The sequence below is a fragment of the Nelumbo nucifera genome, chromosome 2 (genome assembly GCF_055504915.1).
Source record: "Nelumbo nucifera cultivar China Antique chromosome 2, China Antique-T2T, whole genome shotgun sequence".
In the NCBI taxonomy this organism is placed as follows: Eukaryota; Viridiplantae; Streptophyta; class Magnoliopsida; order Proteales; family Nelumbonaceae; genus Nelumbo; species Nelumbo nucifera.
This window is the reverse complement of record NC_142650.1, coordinates 105,752,294-105,769,302: the sequence shown is the minus strand read 5'-3', so window position 1 is coordinate 105,769,302 and position 17,009 is coordinate 105,752,294. Positions and strand designations below refer to the sequence as shown.

The following is a 17,009-nucleotide window of genomic DNA, read 5'->3' as shown; positions in this document are numbered from 1 at the left end:
ACTCTCCTAACTCCTTTCTTGGTTGAAAACTGAATGCCTTTATTTCAATTCGTGGCTCCTTAAATAGGAGATTACAGAAGAAAATTCCTAATTAAACTCAAACTTCAACCTAAACTCAAACTCCAAATGGTAACACAACTCTTACTTAAGATAAGATAAGATAAGATAGGAATAAGGAACAGAGTAGCTGGCAGCGAGTTTGGCGAGCAGAGCTGACATGGTAAGATAAGTGTGGGCCCACCCTGATGAGCTGTCGTGCGAGCCCTGCCCTACTGTTGTTGTCGGCGGCACGCGCGTCTCACAGTGCTGCTGCCGTGCGCTGCGTGCTGCTGCCGTGTGACGCGTGTTGTATGCTATCGAGCGGTGCATGCTGCGCACTGCTGGGCGTTGCGTGCTGCCATGCGGTACTGCTAGGCGGTGCGTGCTGCTGCCTATGACTGTGCCGCAGTGTGCTGCTGGGCGGTGTGTCCATAACATCACACCCCTCCTGGACTACGAGCTTGTCCTCAAGCTCGAGTTCGGGGTAGGCGTTGTGAAGATCGATCCAGGGGATCCAGGTGGCCTCAGTTGATGGTATTCCGTCCCATTCTACTAGAACCTCGAAGGTACCCTGATTAATGTGTGACCGTACAAGAGCCCGAGGTAGGAGGATGGGTCTACTGTCCTTTAGAGGTGGTAGAGGAGGCACTTGGTTCAGCAGAGTCCCTGTAAAAGGCTTCAGGAGGGACACATGGAAGATGTCATGGATTCTGCTGTGCTCTGGTAGCTTGAGTTGATAGGCAACCTTCCCGATCTGCCTGAGAACCTTGAAGGGCCCGTAAAATTTTGGGGCTAGCTTGGGGGGTCCTCGACGCCTGAGGGAGACCTATCGGTAGGGTTGGAGCCTCAGCCAAACGAACTGTTCCGGCTCAAAGGTGACTTCACGGTGGTGCTGATCGTAGGCGTGCTTCATGCGCGCCTGTGCCTGCTGTAAGCGCAAGGAGACTTCGGCTAGGAGGGCGTCACGATCTTGGAGGCTGCGATCGACTTCTTCCAGCCGTGTAGAGCCTGGCTCGTACGATAAGAGACGGGGAGGGTCTCGGCCATATACCACCTAGAAGGGAGTCATGCCAAGGGAGGAGTGGTAGGACATGTTATAACAGTATTCTGCCCACGGAAGGCACTCCACCCAGCGCTTGGGCTGGTCTCCCACAAGGCAGCTGAGGTACATCTCTATTGTCCGGTTCACCACCTCTGTTTGGCCATCTGTCTGTGGATGGTAGGCGGAGGAGAAGGCGAGGTCTGTTCCCTACAGTCGGAAGAGCTCCTTCTAGAAGGCGCTGGTGAAGATCAGGTCCCTGTCACTTACAATGGACTCAGGTAGCCCATGTAATCGGAAGATGTGGCCGAAGAAGGCGTGGGCTACTGAGACCGTGCTGTAGGGGTGAGATAAGGGAAGGAAGTAGGCATACTTTGAGAAGCGGTCCACTACTACAAATATCACCGATTTCCCTCCCACCTTGGGTAAGCCTTCGATGAAGTCCATGGAAATATGTGCCCAGATCTGAGTGGGGAGGGTGAGGGGTTGGAGAAGGCCTGCTGGGTGCAAGTTTTCCCACTTCTGTTGCTGGCACGTTGAACAGTTCTGGATGAAGTCCCATACCGAAGCCTTCATGCTCCGCCAGTGGAAATCTGCATGGATGCAGTGCAGTGTTTTCTGGATACCCTCATGCATGGCGTTGTGTATGCTGGAGATAACAGAGGGAATTAAGGGGAAGTCGGTTGGAAGATAAATTCTGCCTTTGTACAGTACCAACTCGTCCTGTGTGCTCCAATTGGAGTTAACCGTTCCCGCCTGTATTGTCCTAAGCAGATCACTCCATTCGGGTGACTGTGGCAGTTCATTCCGAATGTCTTCCAGTAGGGAGGCTCGGGGCTGTGAGATTGCATGGAGTAGCATGTCGTCGTTGCGACGGGACAGGGCATCTGCGGCACGGTTCAAGGCCCCCGCCTTGTAGTCTACCCGGAAGTCGAATCCAAGGAGTTTGCTGACCCAATGCTGCTGTGGCAAGGTGGTGAGCCGTTATTCCAGCAGATATTTGAGGCTGTAATGGTCCGTCTTGACTATGAAGGATCTGCCCCACATGTCCTAAGTAAAGGACGTGTCCTAATTGGTAAACAGTTATGGGCCTACGCGTTGGATCTCATAACGGGTCGGTCCACCGGGAGAGACTCCTGTCTTCCCTTGCCCTTGCCCTTGCGTACAGACCCTATTGTGGCAATCGCATGGGTGATTTGTCCAAGAGATCACCCGAACTCTCATAACACCTTTCTTGGTTGAAAACTGAATGCCTTTATTTCAATTCGTGGCTCCTTAAATAGGAGATTACAAAAGGAAATTTCTAATTAAACTCAAACTCCAACTTGAGCTCAAACTCCTAATTACCTACTCCTAATGGTAAAACAACTCTTACTTAAGATAAGATAAGATAAGATAGGGATAAGGAATGGAGTAGCTGGCGGTGAGTTTGGTGAGCAAAGCCGACATGGTAAAATAAGTGCGGGCCCACCCTGATGAGTTGTCGTGTGGGCCCCACTCTACTGCTGTTGCCACGGCGAGCGTCTCACAGTGTTGCTACCGTGCGGTGCGTGTTGCTGCCGTGCGGCGCGTGTTGCTCGCTGTCGGGCGGTGCGTGTTGCACGCTGTTGGGTGGTGCGTGCTGCTGTGCGGTACTGCCGGGCGGTGCGTGTTGCTGTGCGGCCTGCTGTGCATGCCGCTGCCTATGACTGCACCGCAGTGTGCTGCCGGGCGGTGTGTCTATAACAACTTACCAAATGGTTGGATTATCGTATATATAGAATTGCTAAGTGCCTCTCAATGCCTCCTAAATGGATAATTTGCTAAGTGCCTAACTGCCCAAGTGTATGATAGTGTGACTATGAAATTGTATGAGAATTGAGATGACAGACCCAAAGAGTATGAGAATTGCTGAATTGGTGTGATGAAAATGGTGGATTGATGTGGAGGATATGGTTATTTATATGAATTGAAAATAATTCAATTGCCCGAAATACCCTAAAAATTAGCTATTTTTTAGTTGTTGGGGGTGGGGGTGGCAAATGGGTGGGTTGGGTTAGGTTGGCTAAGGGTAGAATATCAACCCACCCATATGGACCCACCAACTCACCATGACCCATCATCAATCCTTGTTAAAGGGTCATAACCCACCCTAACCCACCCATATTGACCCATTGACCCTTAACCACCCTCACCTATAAATACAAAGATGGGTTGGGACGGCTTGTATACCCGAAATAACAATTTTCAGAGAATAATCTCTCTAAAGACTACCACGTTACAAAAACGAATCAGGTCAACCCGTATACCTAAAAAATGCAAAATAAATGTAGATAAATACAGAAAATAGTACAAAATTTGCAAAAAAAATACCAAAAATTTACGAAAAATGCAAAGAAAAAACTAGAAATTGCAGACAATTCAAAACTTTTATAGAAAAAATCAGAAAATATGTAAAAATACCAGAAATTTGCAAAAATTCAGAAAAGTACAAGGGATGATGACTCTGGAATCAGCAAGAAATCTATTATTTCTTTACCTTATTCCATGGCATGTCAACTTTTCTTCAAAATATGTCACAAGATTATTGTTTTGATAAGAGATTTTTGGTGGGGGTAGAATGATGGCAAAAATCTATCGAGCAATACAAGGGAGCCCTATAAAATTTTTCATTTATACCCACACCACACAAGCTCTTGATGACATTTCATCCAAAAATGTATATGAAACACCCAAAGTAGCCCTACTACACCCAAAAGAATTCGGCAAAATTTTGGTAATTTTTAGTTTATTTTATTTAATGCCATTTAATATCTAATTGCAATTCAAATTCAAATGTTGATCAATCAAACTTGGATATAAATAAATCCAATTCCATTCAATTTGATCTATTTGCAGTGCTACCTTATCATGAGAGATGAGGCACCTATCAAAACACAAGACATCACTGTTGTTGTTGTCACCATCATCATCATCATTATTTTTATTATCATAACCATCGTCATCAAGGAAAGGACATGTCCCATGCACATGTTCCACATAAGTAAAAGTAAAGGATAAAGAGGTGAAAAGATATTTATATTTTGATTTTCTTTGGGATAAGTAGACTGTACTCCACTTCAGACTTCAGAATTCTGAATTACACTGCACACTTGCAATAATTCAAATGTCAATCACCTTCACCTTAAACATCAATACCCGCCATGTATTGGCATCAATTCTAAGCTGGCACCTACCCTGATTGTACGGTGGAGCTAAGAATTCTGGATGGACTGAACAATAAAACCCCCCTTTTTTTTGGGGTGGGGGGGGGTGAAGACTTAAGTATACCCCAAGTTTTCATAAACTGACTTAAATGTATCATGAGTTTTTCAAAAAGACTCAAAAATACCTAGTGGACTAATCCCATTGGACTTAAATATACCCTCCATCAATGAAAAGGCACATCTGAAGTCATTTAAAAATTTAAAATCTTACTTTGCCCTTATTAATAGAGAAAGATGACAAAGAGAGAAGGAGAGAGAGAGAATACTGAAGAATAAAAATAGCTATTGGATTGGTTGAATAGTTGTGTTCAGCAATTAGACCTGTTCACAAGCTGGGCGGGGCCAGGTTCGGACTGGGATTTTCCTCTTTATAAATACAAAATGACTAGGCCCAAGCCCAAGCCTACCCCTACATAAGCCTCGAACCCCAAGCTCGGGCTTCACTATCCATACCTTTTTCACTATTAATTTTATTATCATATAATATATATTATGTATTATTAGTATATATTATATTTTTTATTAAATAATATTATTGGGCTGGGCTCGGGCTTGGATTGGGCTTATTTAGGAAAGCCCGAGCATAAGCCTGCAGACTTGTATCTTTGTCTAAGCCCGATTTAAAATGGGTCGAGTCAGGCCAACCTACTGGGCTATCCGGCCCCTAAACAGGTCTATTAGTGACTATGAAATCATTTTAAAATGGGTCGAGTAATGTAAGAAACGTTGAGAGATTTATTCTCGTCACTTGAGACGCTAGAAAACAGGTGATAATGTGAGGCCCGAGAAGATGAAATTTTCCAGTTCTCCAATCAGAACCTTTTGGAGCAATCATCGCAGTTTTGATCTTCATCAGAGACGCTGACATCTATGGATGATATAGAGATGGGGAAAGTGAGATAGATTGAAGCAAAGAAAAGAAAGTATATGCAGCTGCAGATGCGTTCTCATCTCTCCACTCTGCAACTTTTTAGACATTTTTCTACTGAGAGTAGCGTAGGACTTAGGACACAAAGATGGTTGACGCTAGAATTAACATTTACCAATGCCCTACTCTAGGTTCTAGGAGAATTGGTTGTGCAATAAGTGAAAAATATAAAATTACAAACAAAGAAAAGAAAAGAAAAGAAACAAATGAGAGAGAGTATGTTCATATGTATTTGAGAAAATTTTAGGGTATATTTTGAGAATTTTAAAGCAAATGAGGAATGAAAGAGTCACAAGGTATGTTTAACTCTTTTTGAAAAACTAAGGGTATTCTTAAGTCAATTTATGAAAAGTTAAGTTATATTTAACTCTTTTACCCTTTTTCACAATACTTTATTTGAATGACTTATTGATTGGATCCAAAATTTTAAATATTTAAATAATTATGTTTTTTATGTATTTAAATCTATATTATATAAAGGAGATACTTGACTCGATTTTAGTGGTAATTTGTATGACTGCTGGTACTTTTCAAATATAATGAAACGTAGCTACTTTTTTTGGCGGTTTTATGATTGCCAACAATTTCGGGCAATGATTGATTTGAGTGCCAAAATCACATAGATACCTATGGTGGTTTTCTTTGCCTTTGCTGGAAGTTATTAAGGATGTTTGGAACCATAGGCGTTTATTCAATAAACGCTGTCATATGGGCGCCACTTTAGCAGTTCCCCTCTTATGTTCTTCTGTAGGTATCAAGAATAGTAAAAGGTGACTTCGATTTCTATACATGCTTACTATTTGGATAAGCTATTTTCTAAACCATCCCCCAATGGTTAGGTGTTTTTTCACTGTTATATTGATGTAGTGCTTAATTGTCACAAACGATTGTAATTATTATCTTTTTCGATTTTACCAGTTAATAAAATACAAACGTTGAATAAAAAAATATATATATAAACGGTTCCAAACACATACATCATCTTTACCGGCAGTGGCATAATCAGAAAGTATAACCACCAACTATGTACTGCCGAAAAAAGATCAGTTTTCTTGTAGTAAACGAAGAAGAAAGGACTCCTGCCTCTTGCTTCCACAGAACTCAAGTTGACCTAGAAAGTATGTGCAAGGATGTATGCACTTGTTATTTATTTTCCCCATCTAATAATGATGAAGAGGAGGTGCAATCTAGGCTCACAACTTCAAACATAAAAAGCTAATTAAAGTTAAATAAGAGAAGATCCCATGCTTATTTACTTGGTACAAAAACCAGTTTTATATTTGGCAAGATGATGCATGGGATGGACTGAGAACATGCCTTTGCCCTAGCGTTGGAGGAATTTTTTGAACCAATAAGCTGAGCGCTTTGGGTATCTCTTCAGCCCATTCTTGTAGTCTATGTAATTAATACCAAAACGAACCGAGTAACCATCGTTCCATTCGAAGTTGTCCATAAGCGACCACGCAAAGTATCCCTTCACATTTACACCTTTCCTGCAAAAACTCAACCATAATACTTATTTCCTTTCTGACCTGTCTTGGCCCATCATATCATTTTGAAAATACCTACACTACTCCTGTTTGAAATAAGTGCTTTTTCACCAATGGCAAATAAGTACGCTGAAACTTAGCCTGCTACAACTACAACCACAGGCCACTAAATTGTTGGCTTTTCCCCCTGAATGGGCCCATTTTTAAGATGATGGGTCCTATTCAGAGTTCAGCCCAAATACCTTGAGCTGATTCTCGAATAGCCCAATTAATCATTTGGTTCCTGAGTTCAACCAAGCAGAAGCAATGGCATTGGGCTCGCATTTTTGAGTTTTATTAATGGTTTTCAAAATTGGACCAGAAAATCAGGAACCAGTCTGTTTTTCTTCAAAATCGATGGTCTTGGTCAGCAAATCGTTGAACTGACGATTAACCGTTTAAATTGTTTAAACAATTTTGACCGTTTTTCAATTTTTTTATTTTTTTTATCAGGTCAATTATTCGGGTCAAATGATTGGACCGTTTGAACCAATAATCAGACCCCTGACCGGTTCAGTCACCAATACGGTTTTAAGAACCATGGTTCTATTAATAAGAAGTAATGGACAATGATCGAAAAACTCACTTAATAGCTTTTTGAACAAAAGAAAGATGGCTTTGATAATATTCTATTCTCAAGTTATCCACCAGCGCTTCCTTCAATGTCAAAGAGCTATCATCCTTCTCCGACACCCCTAAAAAACATATATAAAAACAATAAATAAGTATTTAATTCTGATCAATGATCAACATGGCACAAACCTTGGAGCACAGAATTAATGTGAAAAGCAACAGATCAAGAGCTCAGTCTCACCATTCTCTGTAATATAAATCACCGGATCTTTGTATTGTTTCTTTACATAAAGTAACAGGTCGTGTATTCCCCGTGGGTACACAAAGAGCCAACTTGAACCAGCCTGCAAATTTTCATATTATATAGTTAAGCTTAAGTTCTTGTATGAAATAGTGTTATTTAAGAGAGTGTTTGGTACGGTGTTGTTGTGTTGTAATTAAGGGTGTTAATGAATCGGTTTTGGATTGAATTCCATCCAGTCCAAAATCAATTTGGATGAACCAATAAAATATATTGGATTGGACCAATCCAGTCCAAAATATTTTTTAGATTGGACTGGACTTAGTTCGTTCGTAATAAATTTATATTGGATTGGATTGAATTAAGCCAAATCCGGTCCATTGTTATAAGATAAGAATATAGGTGTTAATAGATTAAGTTTGAGTTGAAACCAATCTAATTCAAAATGAATTTGAACAGATTGGATGGTCGAGACATTGAATTGGACCGATCCAAAATAATCCAAAATATTTATTAGACAGAATTGGACCTGGTCCATTTATAATGGACTCACATTGAACTGGATCGGATTAGAATTGCACTTGTATTTTGAGTTAATCAATACAAATTGCTAATTTTATTTTCACAAGTGTGCATTTTTTAGTTGAAGCGACAGTCATAAATGATGTGATAATACAATATTTTCATTGATCAACCCAAAATGCTATGACAGTGCAATGACAATGTACCAAGCACCCCCTTGGTCGATGAAGGTGGGTGTTCACCAATTTGTCCATTTTTTTAAAAGTAAACAATAGCCACATCAGCAAAAGCAACAATATATATATGCTGACATGGCAATCCCAACTTACTGAACGCCATACCTGTTTACCAATTAAGACACCCTTCCGTGTGGCTGTCATAAAAAAAAAATATACAAGGCAAATTCACAATGTAAGTATAATAAGTGATGTACATAATACATTTAAATCAGGTTGTGAACTGAACTTACTTGACAAATTAACATGAGAATCTGTATTATAGCTTATGTTAACAGAATTGAAGGAGAGGACATTAGCTGCATAATTGGCAGTATAATAATTTAACCCAAGGAAATCAAATGATCCTTTTACTGCCATGGATTGCTCTGGGGTTAATTTCGGCAACCGTTTTCCAACAAGAGATCGCATGCTCTCTGGATAGTCTCCATAGGTTAATGGATGCAAAAGCCTATTAAAAGAACACAATTTAGTTAATCGTACATCTTTTAAATTCCTCATTTTATTAGTTGTGAATTGTTTATAAGGTTGTGTTTGGAAACAATGTAAATAAGTGTGAATGTAAATATGTAGAGTGTAAAATGGTTCATATAAATTGTAAAATTGTGTTAGTTTTGTACTGATAAATTTACTTTCTTACCAAACAGACTTTATAATAGATTCAAACAAGAATATAAATAAAGCATATGTTTTTTTTTTTTTATCAAAAGCCCATTTGAATGCAAACCAATCGTGACCTTAATGGTCAGTCATTTGTCAATTGTCAATGCAGGAAAAAATGAACCAGAGTGCAAATTTGCCCAGAACTGGGAATTACACTCCATTTGCTTGGGTCATTTCCAAATGCAGCCTAAGTTTTAAAAAACAAAACAAAACTAACTGGTTTCAAGACAAATGGGTTTGCAGAACAAAAAATACAGAATCCATTTTCTTGGTTATATTATGTGTAGTTTTTTTTTTTCAAAATTGAAACAAGAAACATGTTGAATTTCTCGTTTAAAGAATATATTTTCATCTGTTTATATAATATCATATTCCATAGAACAGTAACTTAACTTTTACACTTCAAAATTTATTTTTGTTTTAAAAGCCATTATTTATTTTGATGGTTTTAAGAGCATGGATTGTTTTTTGAAACAAAATTCTTAAAACAAAAACACTGTCGAAGAATCTTGTCATAGAAAACACCCTAAATCATTAATACGCAAATGGGATAGGATTAAACCAACCCATCAATGGACTCACCAGCCAAACATGAAATCAATAGCTCGTTGAGCAGCCTGGATGCTTGCCTTGTCATTGGAGTAGGGCACAAACCAATGTGACACCAACGTTATTCCAATCTTGCCCTTTTGAAACGCCTGATCAATGTTATAAACAGAGAGGAATCAAGAAATATATATAGTTTTGTTAGAAAATAAAAACCTATTCAGGGATTTCATTTAATAGGTTGAATGGTTCTTTGAAATGGTATTATAGTCTGTTGATCAAATGCTCTAATGTTCAATCTTCACCCACCGGGTTTTTGGATGATAGGCCATGTTAGAAAATAAAAACCTATTCAGAAACCTCACTTAACAGTTCAGAACTCACGCTATAGCCCACCACTTTGATGGCCAATGGCACTCAGATTGCTAAGAATGAAAGAATTACAGACCTGATACTTGTCTTTGTATGCCTTCACTGCTGCTGCATGAGCAAGGAGTTGGTTGTGAGCCACCAGGTATGGCTCCGTGCCTGAATTCCCACCAGTGCAGCTTATGCTCACCCATGGAGAACATCGGCCAGGGGATAAAGTGCCCAGGCTGTACCCACCATTGCTAAAGGTCCATGGCTCATTGAAGGTGATCCAACTCTTCACCCGATCACCGAACTCTCGGAAGCAGATTTCCGCGTAATCACGGAAGTCATCGCTGCAAGTTAGATCAACGATGCCCAACTGGATTAGTTTGGATCATTTGAATGTTTATCACTGAGAGAGAGATCTCCAGAGAGAGACTTAAGAAACCTCCTTATTCATCTAAGTGAGAACGAATCACTTACACAATTTTAGTATTCAAGAAACCTCCGTATTCATCTTCAAGTGCTTGGGGAAGATCCCAATGAAAGAGGGTCACGTATGGCTGCAAACCTATGCATTCATGACACCAAATTAACAATGATATAGACAGACAGACAGAGAGAAAGAGAGAGAGAGAGAGAGAGAGAACCGTGGGAGAGAAGCTCGTCGATGAGATTGTTGTAGAATTTGATGCCTTCCCTGTTCACTCCTCCACTTAGTTTCCCATCTAAGATTTTGAGAAAAAATCATTAGGAAGGAAAGAATATTTTACCAGAAATAATAAGTTTTAAACTTTTAATCTGTAAGTTTTTCCTTAGGTTATGCTTGGTTTTAAGTAAAATGCTTGGTTTTAAGAAATCTTTATAAACCTTTGTATAGGTTCCCCTTCCTTTTCCTACCTTTTCCTTCAAACCAAACATAGCCTTAAAAATTTCTTGTTTTGGTTGAGTTAATCAATTTTCATCAAAAATATATGGGCCTGTTTGTCTTTCAGCACCGTCTTTTGGCTGTTTATAAGTTGGGTAGGCCGATTTTTAGCCATTCTTATTTGATTCACGGAAGATCTAGCCACTAAAAGCCAGAGCACCGAAAAGATGCTGGAAGCTATTTTGGGCTGATTTCGGGAAGCTCCAAATGAAACTTTTTGTGCCTTTCACATTTTATTCTCATGTAAAAGATATACAGAAAGACGTGTATCTGCCAAACTAGCATTGGGCTGTTCAGATATTCATACAAAAGCTCAATATGTCTTTTGACTTTCACAGCTAGAGATCTTCCCAAAAAAACTTACCAAATGGGCCATATGTTTTTAGAATTTATGAATGAATCTAGTAATAGACTAAACAATTCAAATCATACAAACCACGATAATCAAATCTTACGTGGCAATATTCTAGGCCAGGAGATGGAGAACCTGAAGGCGTCTAAGCCCATTTCCTTCATTATTCCCACGTCCCCCTGTAAAATTCATCCATCGTTTAATTAAAATTAGCATATGTAATAATAGTTAATCATCACGTTTATTTTAAAATTTGACCCTTGGATAAGAATTAATATAGTAGGGTGGTGTCACATTATAAACATTTCATTTGACTATGACATCATGGATTGATGCAATTGGCCTAAATGGCTGAATGCTTATATGCCACATTAATGGAACAACGATTTCATTTTTACGTTGGTTTCAAAAATATTAACTTTATATTCTTAAAAATATTAAATATAGATCTAAGCGTGTCAATTGATCGGTTTTGGATTGTATTTAATCCAATCCAAACCTTATCAAATTGGATTTGAATGGTTCATTATAATTATTGGATTGAGTCAATCTAAAATAAATTGGTCCATATTTTTATTAGTCTGAATTGGACCTAAACCAAATTTCCAATAATCTCATTATGAGGCCAAACGCTTGTCCAATTTGAAACCAATCAAAATTGAAGCCGGTATAAAATCACTTTTATGAAAGTACTTTTACGAAAACACTTTTACAAAAAAAATATTTTTATGAAAGCACTTTTGTAAAAACAATTTTATAAAAGCACTATTATAAAAGCACCTCTCTCTCTCTCATTTTCTCCCCGTTGTCATTCTCTCTTATTCTCTCTCTCCATCTTTATCCCACCCCTGTCTCTTTTATTGTCAACGGCATCGCCGCTGCAACTTCAAGCGGCGGTGGCTTTTTTGCTTGCTTCCAATCTCTCTCTCTTTCCCTTTTTCTTTATTTCTCTCTCCATCTTTTTTTTCTGTTCCTCCTTTGACGTTCCCTGTATCTCCCATTCTACGATTGCTGCCACTACAACTTCTAGCTGCAGTTGCAATCCCTTGATCAGCCACCTCTCTCTCTCTCTCATTTTCTCCCTTCTGTCATTCTCTCTCTCTCCATCTTCTTTATCCCACCCATGTCTCTTTTCGTGTCAACGGCATCGCCGCTGCAACTTCAAGCGGCGGTGGCTTTTTTTTGCTTGCTTCCAATCTTTCTCTTTCGTTCTTTTGTTCATTCTCTTTACCTCTCTCTCTATGCATATCCCTTATTCTTCACCGCTGCCATCCAATGCGCTACAACTCTGCAGCGGCATCTTCACGTCAACTTATTGAGTGGGACCGAGATCGACGAAGGACCAGAGAGAGGTTCCCATCGATCTATGTTTACTTAGAATAAAGTTGGACTCAAAGGAAAATTGAGCTCAGATGAGCTTCTGCCGACAATTTACAGACGACAACAGTGATAGTAATGGCGACGAAGAAATGGGGAGTGGTTCATCGTATCTGCCATCGGGGAAGAAGGGAAAAGGATAAAGGGTAAAATTGGGTTTTAAAAAAAACTTGAAGATATAACTGATCAATTGTCAGAAGATACGGTAAGACAATAGCTAAATTGTCTTAGTTGTCGGTTAAGCAAAAGACTGCACATGACAACTTAGTTGTCGGTTAAGCAAAAGACTGTTAGGCCATCTGAATTTGTCCACCTAATAACATCTCACCTAAGAAACTGGGAACCAGTGCCCCACTCCGTGGATTTTCTTGCATTTATGCTTTTATCCTTTTTCATCCAATTATTAAGTGGGCATCCACTTTGGGCAGGGCAGGCTCAAATTATTAAGTTGGAACCAGTCCCCCAGGGCGCATTCCTTAAATTATTACTCAAATAAATTACTTGTATTTTTTGTCTCATGCAGTCCCGATTCCCAACACACATCCACACAAGAAGGTAATTGTATTAGCTATGCTTGATTTGACGGCAAATGAGAGTGGAAATTGATGGAAGTTGTTAAGTATTTCGGTGAAAAAGTAATTAAAGAAGTTCCTCATTTTGGCCATATCGTATATGTATTTAGAAATGGTTGATATATACATTTTTTTTTGTCAAAGTTTAATTTTTTTAAAATTTATAAGATAATTTTTATTATTAAAATAAATTAAAGAAAAAGACGTTTCAAACCATATATAATATAATACGCCCGATACTTTGAACCATGAATGCAACAAAAGCCCATTAAAATATAAAACCAAAAGAAGTGAAATCAGTGTAATATGTACCTTGTAACGATGATAAAAATCAATGGCTACGTCTCCATTACTTCGGTCTGCTATTTTGCCTGCATAACATACCACAATATGATTATCAATTATAAATAATTTTTTCTTTAAATTAGCCTGGTTTTCATAGCCCACGAGCTATCTTGGCCTACGGCACGGCACAGGCCCGTATAAACTTAAGCATTAACTTCTAAATTATCTTAGGGGAAGATAACACGACCCTGCATCACCTCTAGGCCAATACAACATGACCCGCATTTTATATGGGCCATCCACACTGATCATGCCATGCCAGCCCGGCCCGTTTTACAGGAGCCACCCACTCGTCACATATCAACTTAGGCTGGTGATATACCCTTAATCGGTGGACTAAGCATTATCAAACTTAGTCTAGACCGAATTTCCTACCCACTACTCTCTAACCATAGTATCGAATTATGGGAGAAAAAGTGAATACGAAATCTGGGTTCTGATCTCCTTACACTTAAGGCTTTTAATAAATTGTACATTAACCAAAGAGAATTCATCAAAATTCATAGTGGTGGTTTTGATTTGTCAATTTAAAAGTGAGATCTCCGGATACGATAATCACCCAATCGTACTCTTCGGAGTCTAATCAATCAAAACCAACTCTCTCCATGTTGATGAATTCTAATTTGTTAATTAATGTAACACTTGAAAGAATTAAATAATTTAACTCAGGAGACTCATGTTACAATGAAAGAAACAATATAGATTTACATGAACTTTTGAATGAAAGGAAAAAGATGAAACAAAGAACCATTGTCATCTCCAAAAAACCCAGAGAGAGAGAGAGACCTGGATATTTGTGAGTGAAAGTATCCCATATACTGGGGCCTTTACCACCTTGTTTAGCTGCACCTTCAAACTAAGAAACCATGCACAAGGGTCAAACGCAGGCTGCCAGATATATATATCGTAGCAACTTCTACAAATTAACTTAAGAAGGTTTCTTGCTGAAATACCTGATAAGAAGCTGATGCCGCCCCAAAAACAAAGCCTGCTGGAAAACTGTATCGGTTTAGTGAAGTTGAGGAATCATTACTCAGTGCAGCACCCCCAGATCGACCCAGCAAGTCGACAAGGATAAGCAGGCCGAGCAGGGGGAAGCTTTGAAATGCCATAACAGCCGGTTTGGGTTATGGAGAGAGTCATCTCAGCATCCTTTAAATAGAGAAGCATGAGCATAGATAGATATTTGTGGTACATAGGTAAAAAAATGGAACATTTCCCTCAACTTTTGTGGTACATACTAAAACTATATACCCTTTGATTTTTCGGAGAAGTATGGATACACCCAATGTAGATTTCTGATTCCCACTGCATTGCTATAAACATTCGAAATGTCGAAAGATACAAGCTGGCACCTACTCCAAATGTATTTTGAACCAATAGATTCTGACACTGGGGCTATCGGTCATTCTCCCAAATTGTTGAAACATTCCCCTAAAGCTTTTGGCTGTTGATGAAACCATACCTAAAGTTTGATAGTTGCAATCACCTCCCTTGAACTTTCTAATACAGTTGCAAGTATACCCCCTCTCGTGGAATCCTATAAAAAGACATGATAATGTCTAAACTACCCATACAGTTACTGCTGAGAGAATTTAAAGTTGCACCTTTACATTTGAGTGATTGATATAAAGGGCAAATTTGAAAAATAAATCAATTGTAGAAAAGAGATTGGAAGGGTTTAGGGTAGTGATTTATATGAAGAAAAATTTGAAAAATAAACATTATGGGTATTTTAGACATTTTCATGCCTATATTTTAGAAGATTCTATCAGAGGGGGCCTACTTGCAATTATCAAAAAGTTGCGGGGAAGTAATTGCAATTATCATACATCAAGGGAGGCTTCAGCAACGCCAAAAACTACATAGGAGATTTCAACAATTTATCCCAAATAATAATTATTACTTATAAAGTATTTGTCTGCAATTGGTTTCAACATAAAATGTAATAAAGTAAAAACCGTATGGAACTATGGATGCCTATTTTGGATCGGCTATGTTACTAAAAAAGACAACAATAACTAACTTAATGAGGATGACCTCCTCTCCCCTCCTCCAATGGACCCTTGATACAAATATAATACAGGTCCCAAGGATAATCCCTTGACAAGATACCTATAACCCATGTTAAGGTCCTGTTTAGTGTGTCTTTCTGTGTGGTTTTTCGGTTGTTTACAAGTTGGGGGTAGATCGATTTTTTGTCTATTCCAGTATGGTTCATGGAAGATCTAGTCGCCAAAAGTAGAAACACCAAAAAGACGCGAGAAGCCCATTTTGGGCTGATTTTGTGAAGCTCCAAATGAAGTTTTTCGTGTCTTTTGTGTTATATTCTCATGCAGAAAGACACGGAAATACGTGTATTTATCAATGTAGCTTTGAGTTGCTCAAATCTTCATACAAAAATTCAATGCGTCTTTTGACTATCAAAGCTACCAAAAGATCTTCCTAGAAAAGCTTGCCAAACTACCCTAACAAATCCACAACTTAATTTCCTTATCTCTAATATGAAAATGGATAATGTCCATTTAGCTTCTTGCACTCTCTAATTGCCCATCCGCATCTCCACAAGGGGTCCATCTTCACCATTAAGCATTCAATGGTCATCAACTTCAATCCATCATACTTTAAATCTTCCCACGGTTCTTTTGGGCTTCAGCAAGATCAAAAGACCAAAAAATTAATTAGTCTTTTCCATTTGGTAACTGAAATCCAGAAAGATGAAAAGATGCATGCACACTAAGACCCGAAAAGACTGAAAATACCGAATTTCAGGAAACTTCAAATGAATATTTTTTGTCTTTCTATATGATATATAGCCTCTAAATGTGTCTTAAAAGCCCAATAGACCAAATTGTTTACCAAACAGTCTTTGTCCTTAAAGACAAGACCTCAAAAATTCGCTGTCTTTTGACCATCTAAATTGCTAGAAGATCTTTTTAAAAAGACTTACTAAACGGCACCTATATTAGGGTAAAAGACTTCCCTTTACTTTTCACTTAAATATATGATTTCTATTTTAAGTGATGTCATTAGAGACAAATTTCTCCCCTCTTTTTGGGAATCCATTAAAATCCAGATACGAGAGGTGTTATGTGTGAGTGAAATTTAAAAAAAAAAAAATTAACATACAAACAAAATACATTGAACAATGTGAGCTGTTATTTGTACCATATGGCACTCGCCTTGTGGCCATAAATCATTTTCGTTGGCATAGTACAAAATACTCTTTCATCATAACCAATAGTGGGGCTCAAAATAATTTGACATTGATAATAACTCATGGAGCAGCATCGAAGATTGGGATTGGGCTGTAGGTCATCTCCTTGACATAACTATCTGTTTCATTAGGTGTAGTAGTGTTATGTCCATCTTTATCTTGTAATTTATCCTTAGCATTCAACAAATCTTTAAAATAGGTGTATTTTTCTTGTTTCTCATGGAAGAGAAAATGTTTGGCCAAGTGGCCAGTATCACCCTTGCTGCTAAAACTAAAGTCAATCCTACATTTTTACCAAATGACTCT

General features: G+C 38.6%; 1 protein-coding gene across 1 annotated transcript; it reads right to left on the bottom strand.

The window, feature by feature from the left end:
- Nucleotides 1-6,186: 6,186 nt before the first annotated feature.
- LOC104603499 (beta-glucosidase 12-like) lies at nt 6,187-14,629 on the bottom strand. Its single transcript, XM_010267550.2, has 13 exons — nt 14,440-14,629; nt 14,273-14,342; nt 13,454-13,512; nt 11,296-11,371; nt 10,563-10,640; nt 10,396-10,483; nt 10,010-10,265; nt 9,598-9,713; nt 8,586-8,803; nt 8,458-8,489; nt 7,595-7,697; nt 7,367-7,475; nt 6,187-6,744 (listed from the first exon to the last, which is right to left on the bottom strand). The coding sequence occupies exons 1-13, from the start codon at nt 14,596-14,598 to the stop codon at nt 6,576-6,578; spliced, it is 1,533 nt and encodes a 510-aa protein (XP_010265852.2). The 5' UTR covers nt 14,599-14,629; the 3' UTR covers nt 6,187-6,575.
- Nucleotides 14,630-17,009: the final 2,380 nt, after the last annotated feature.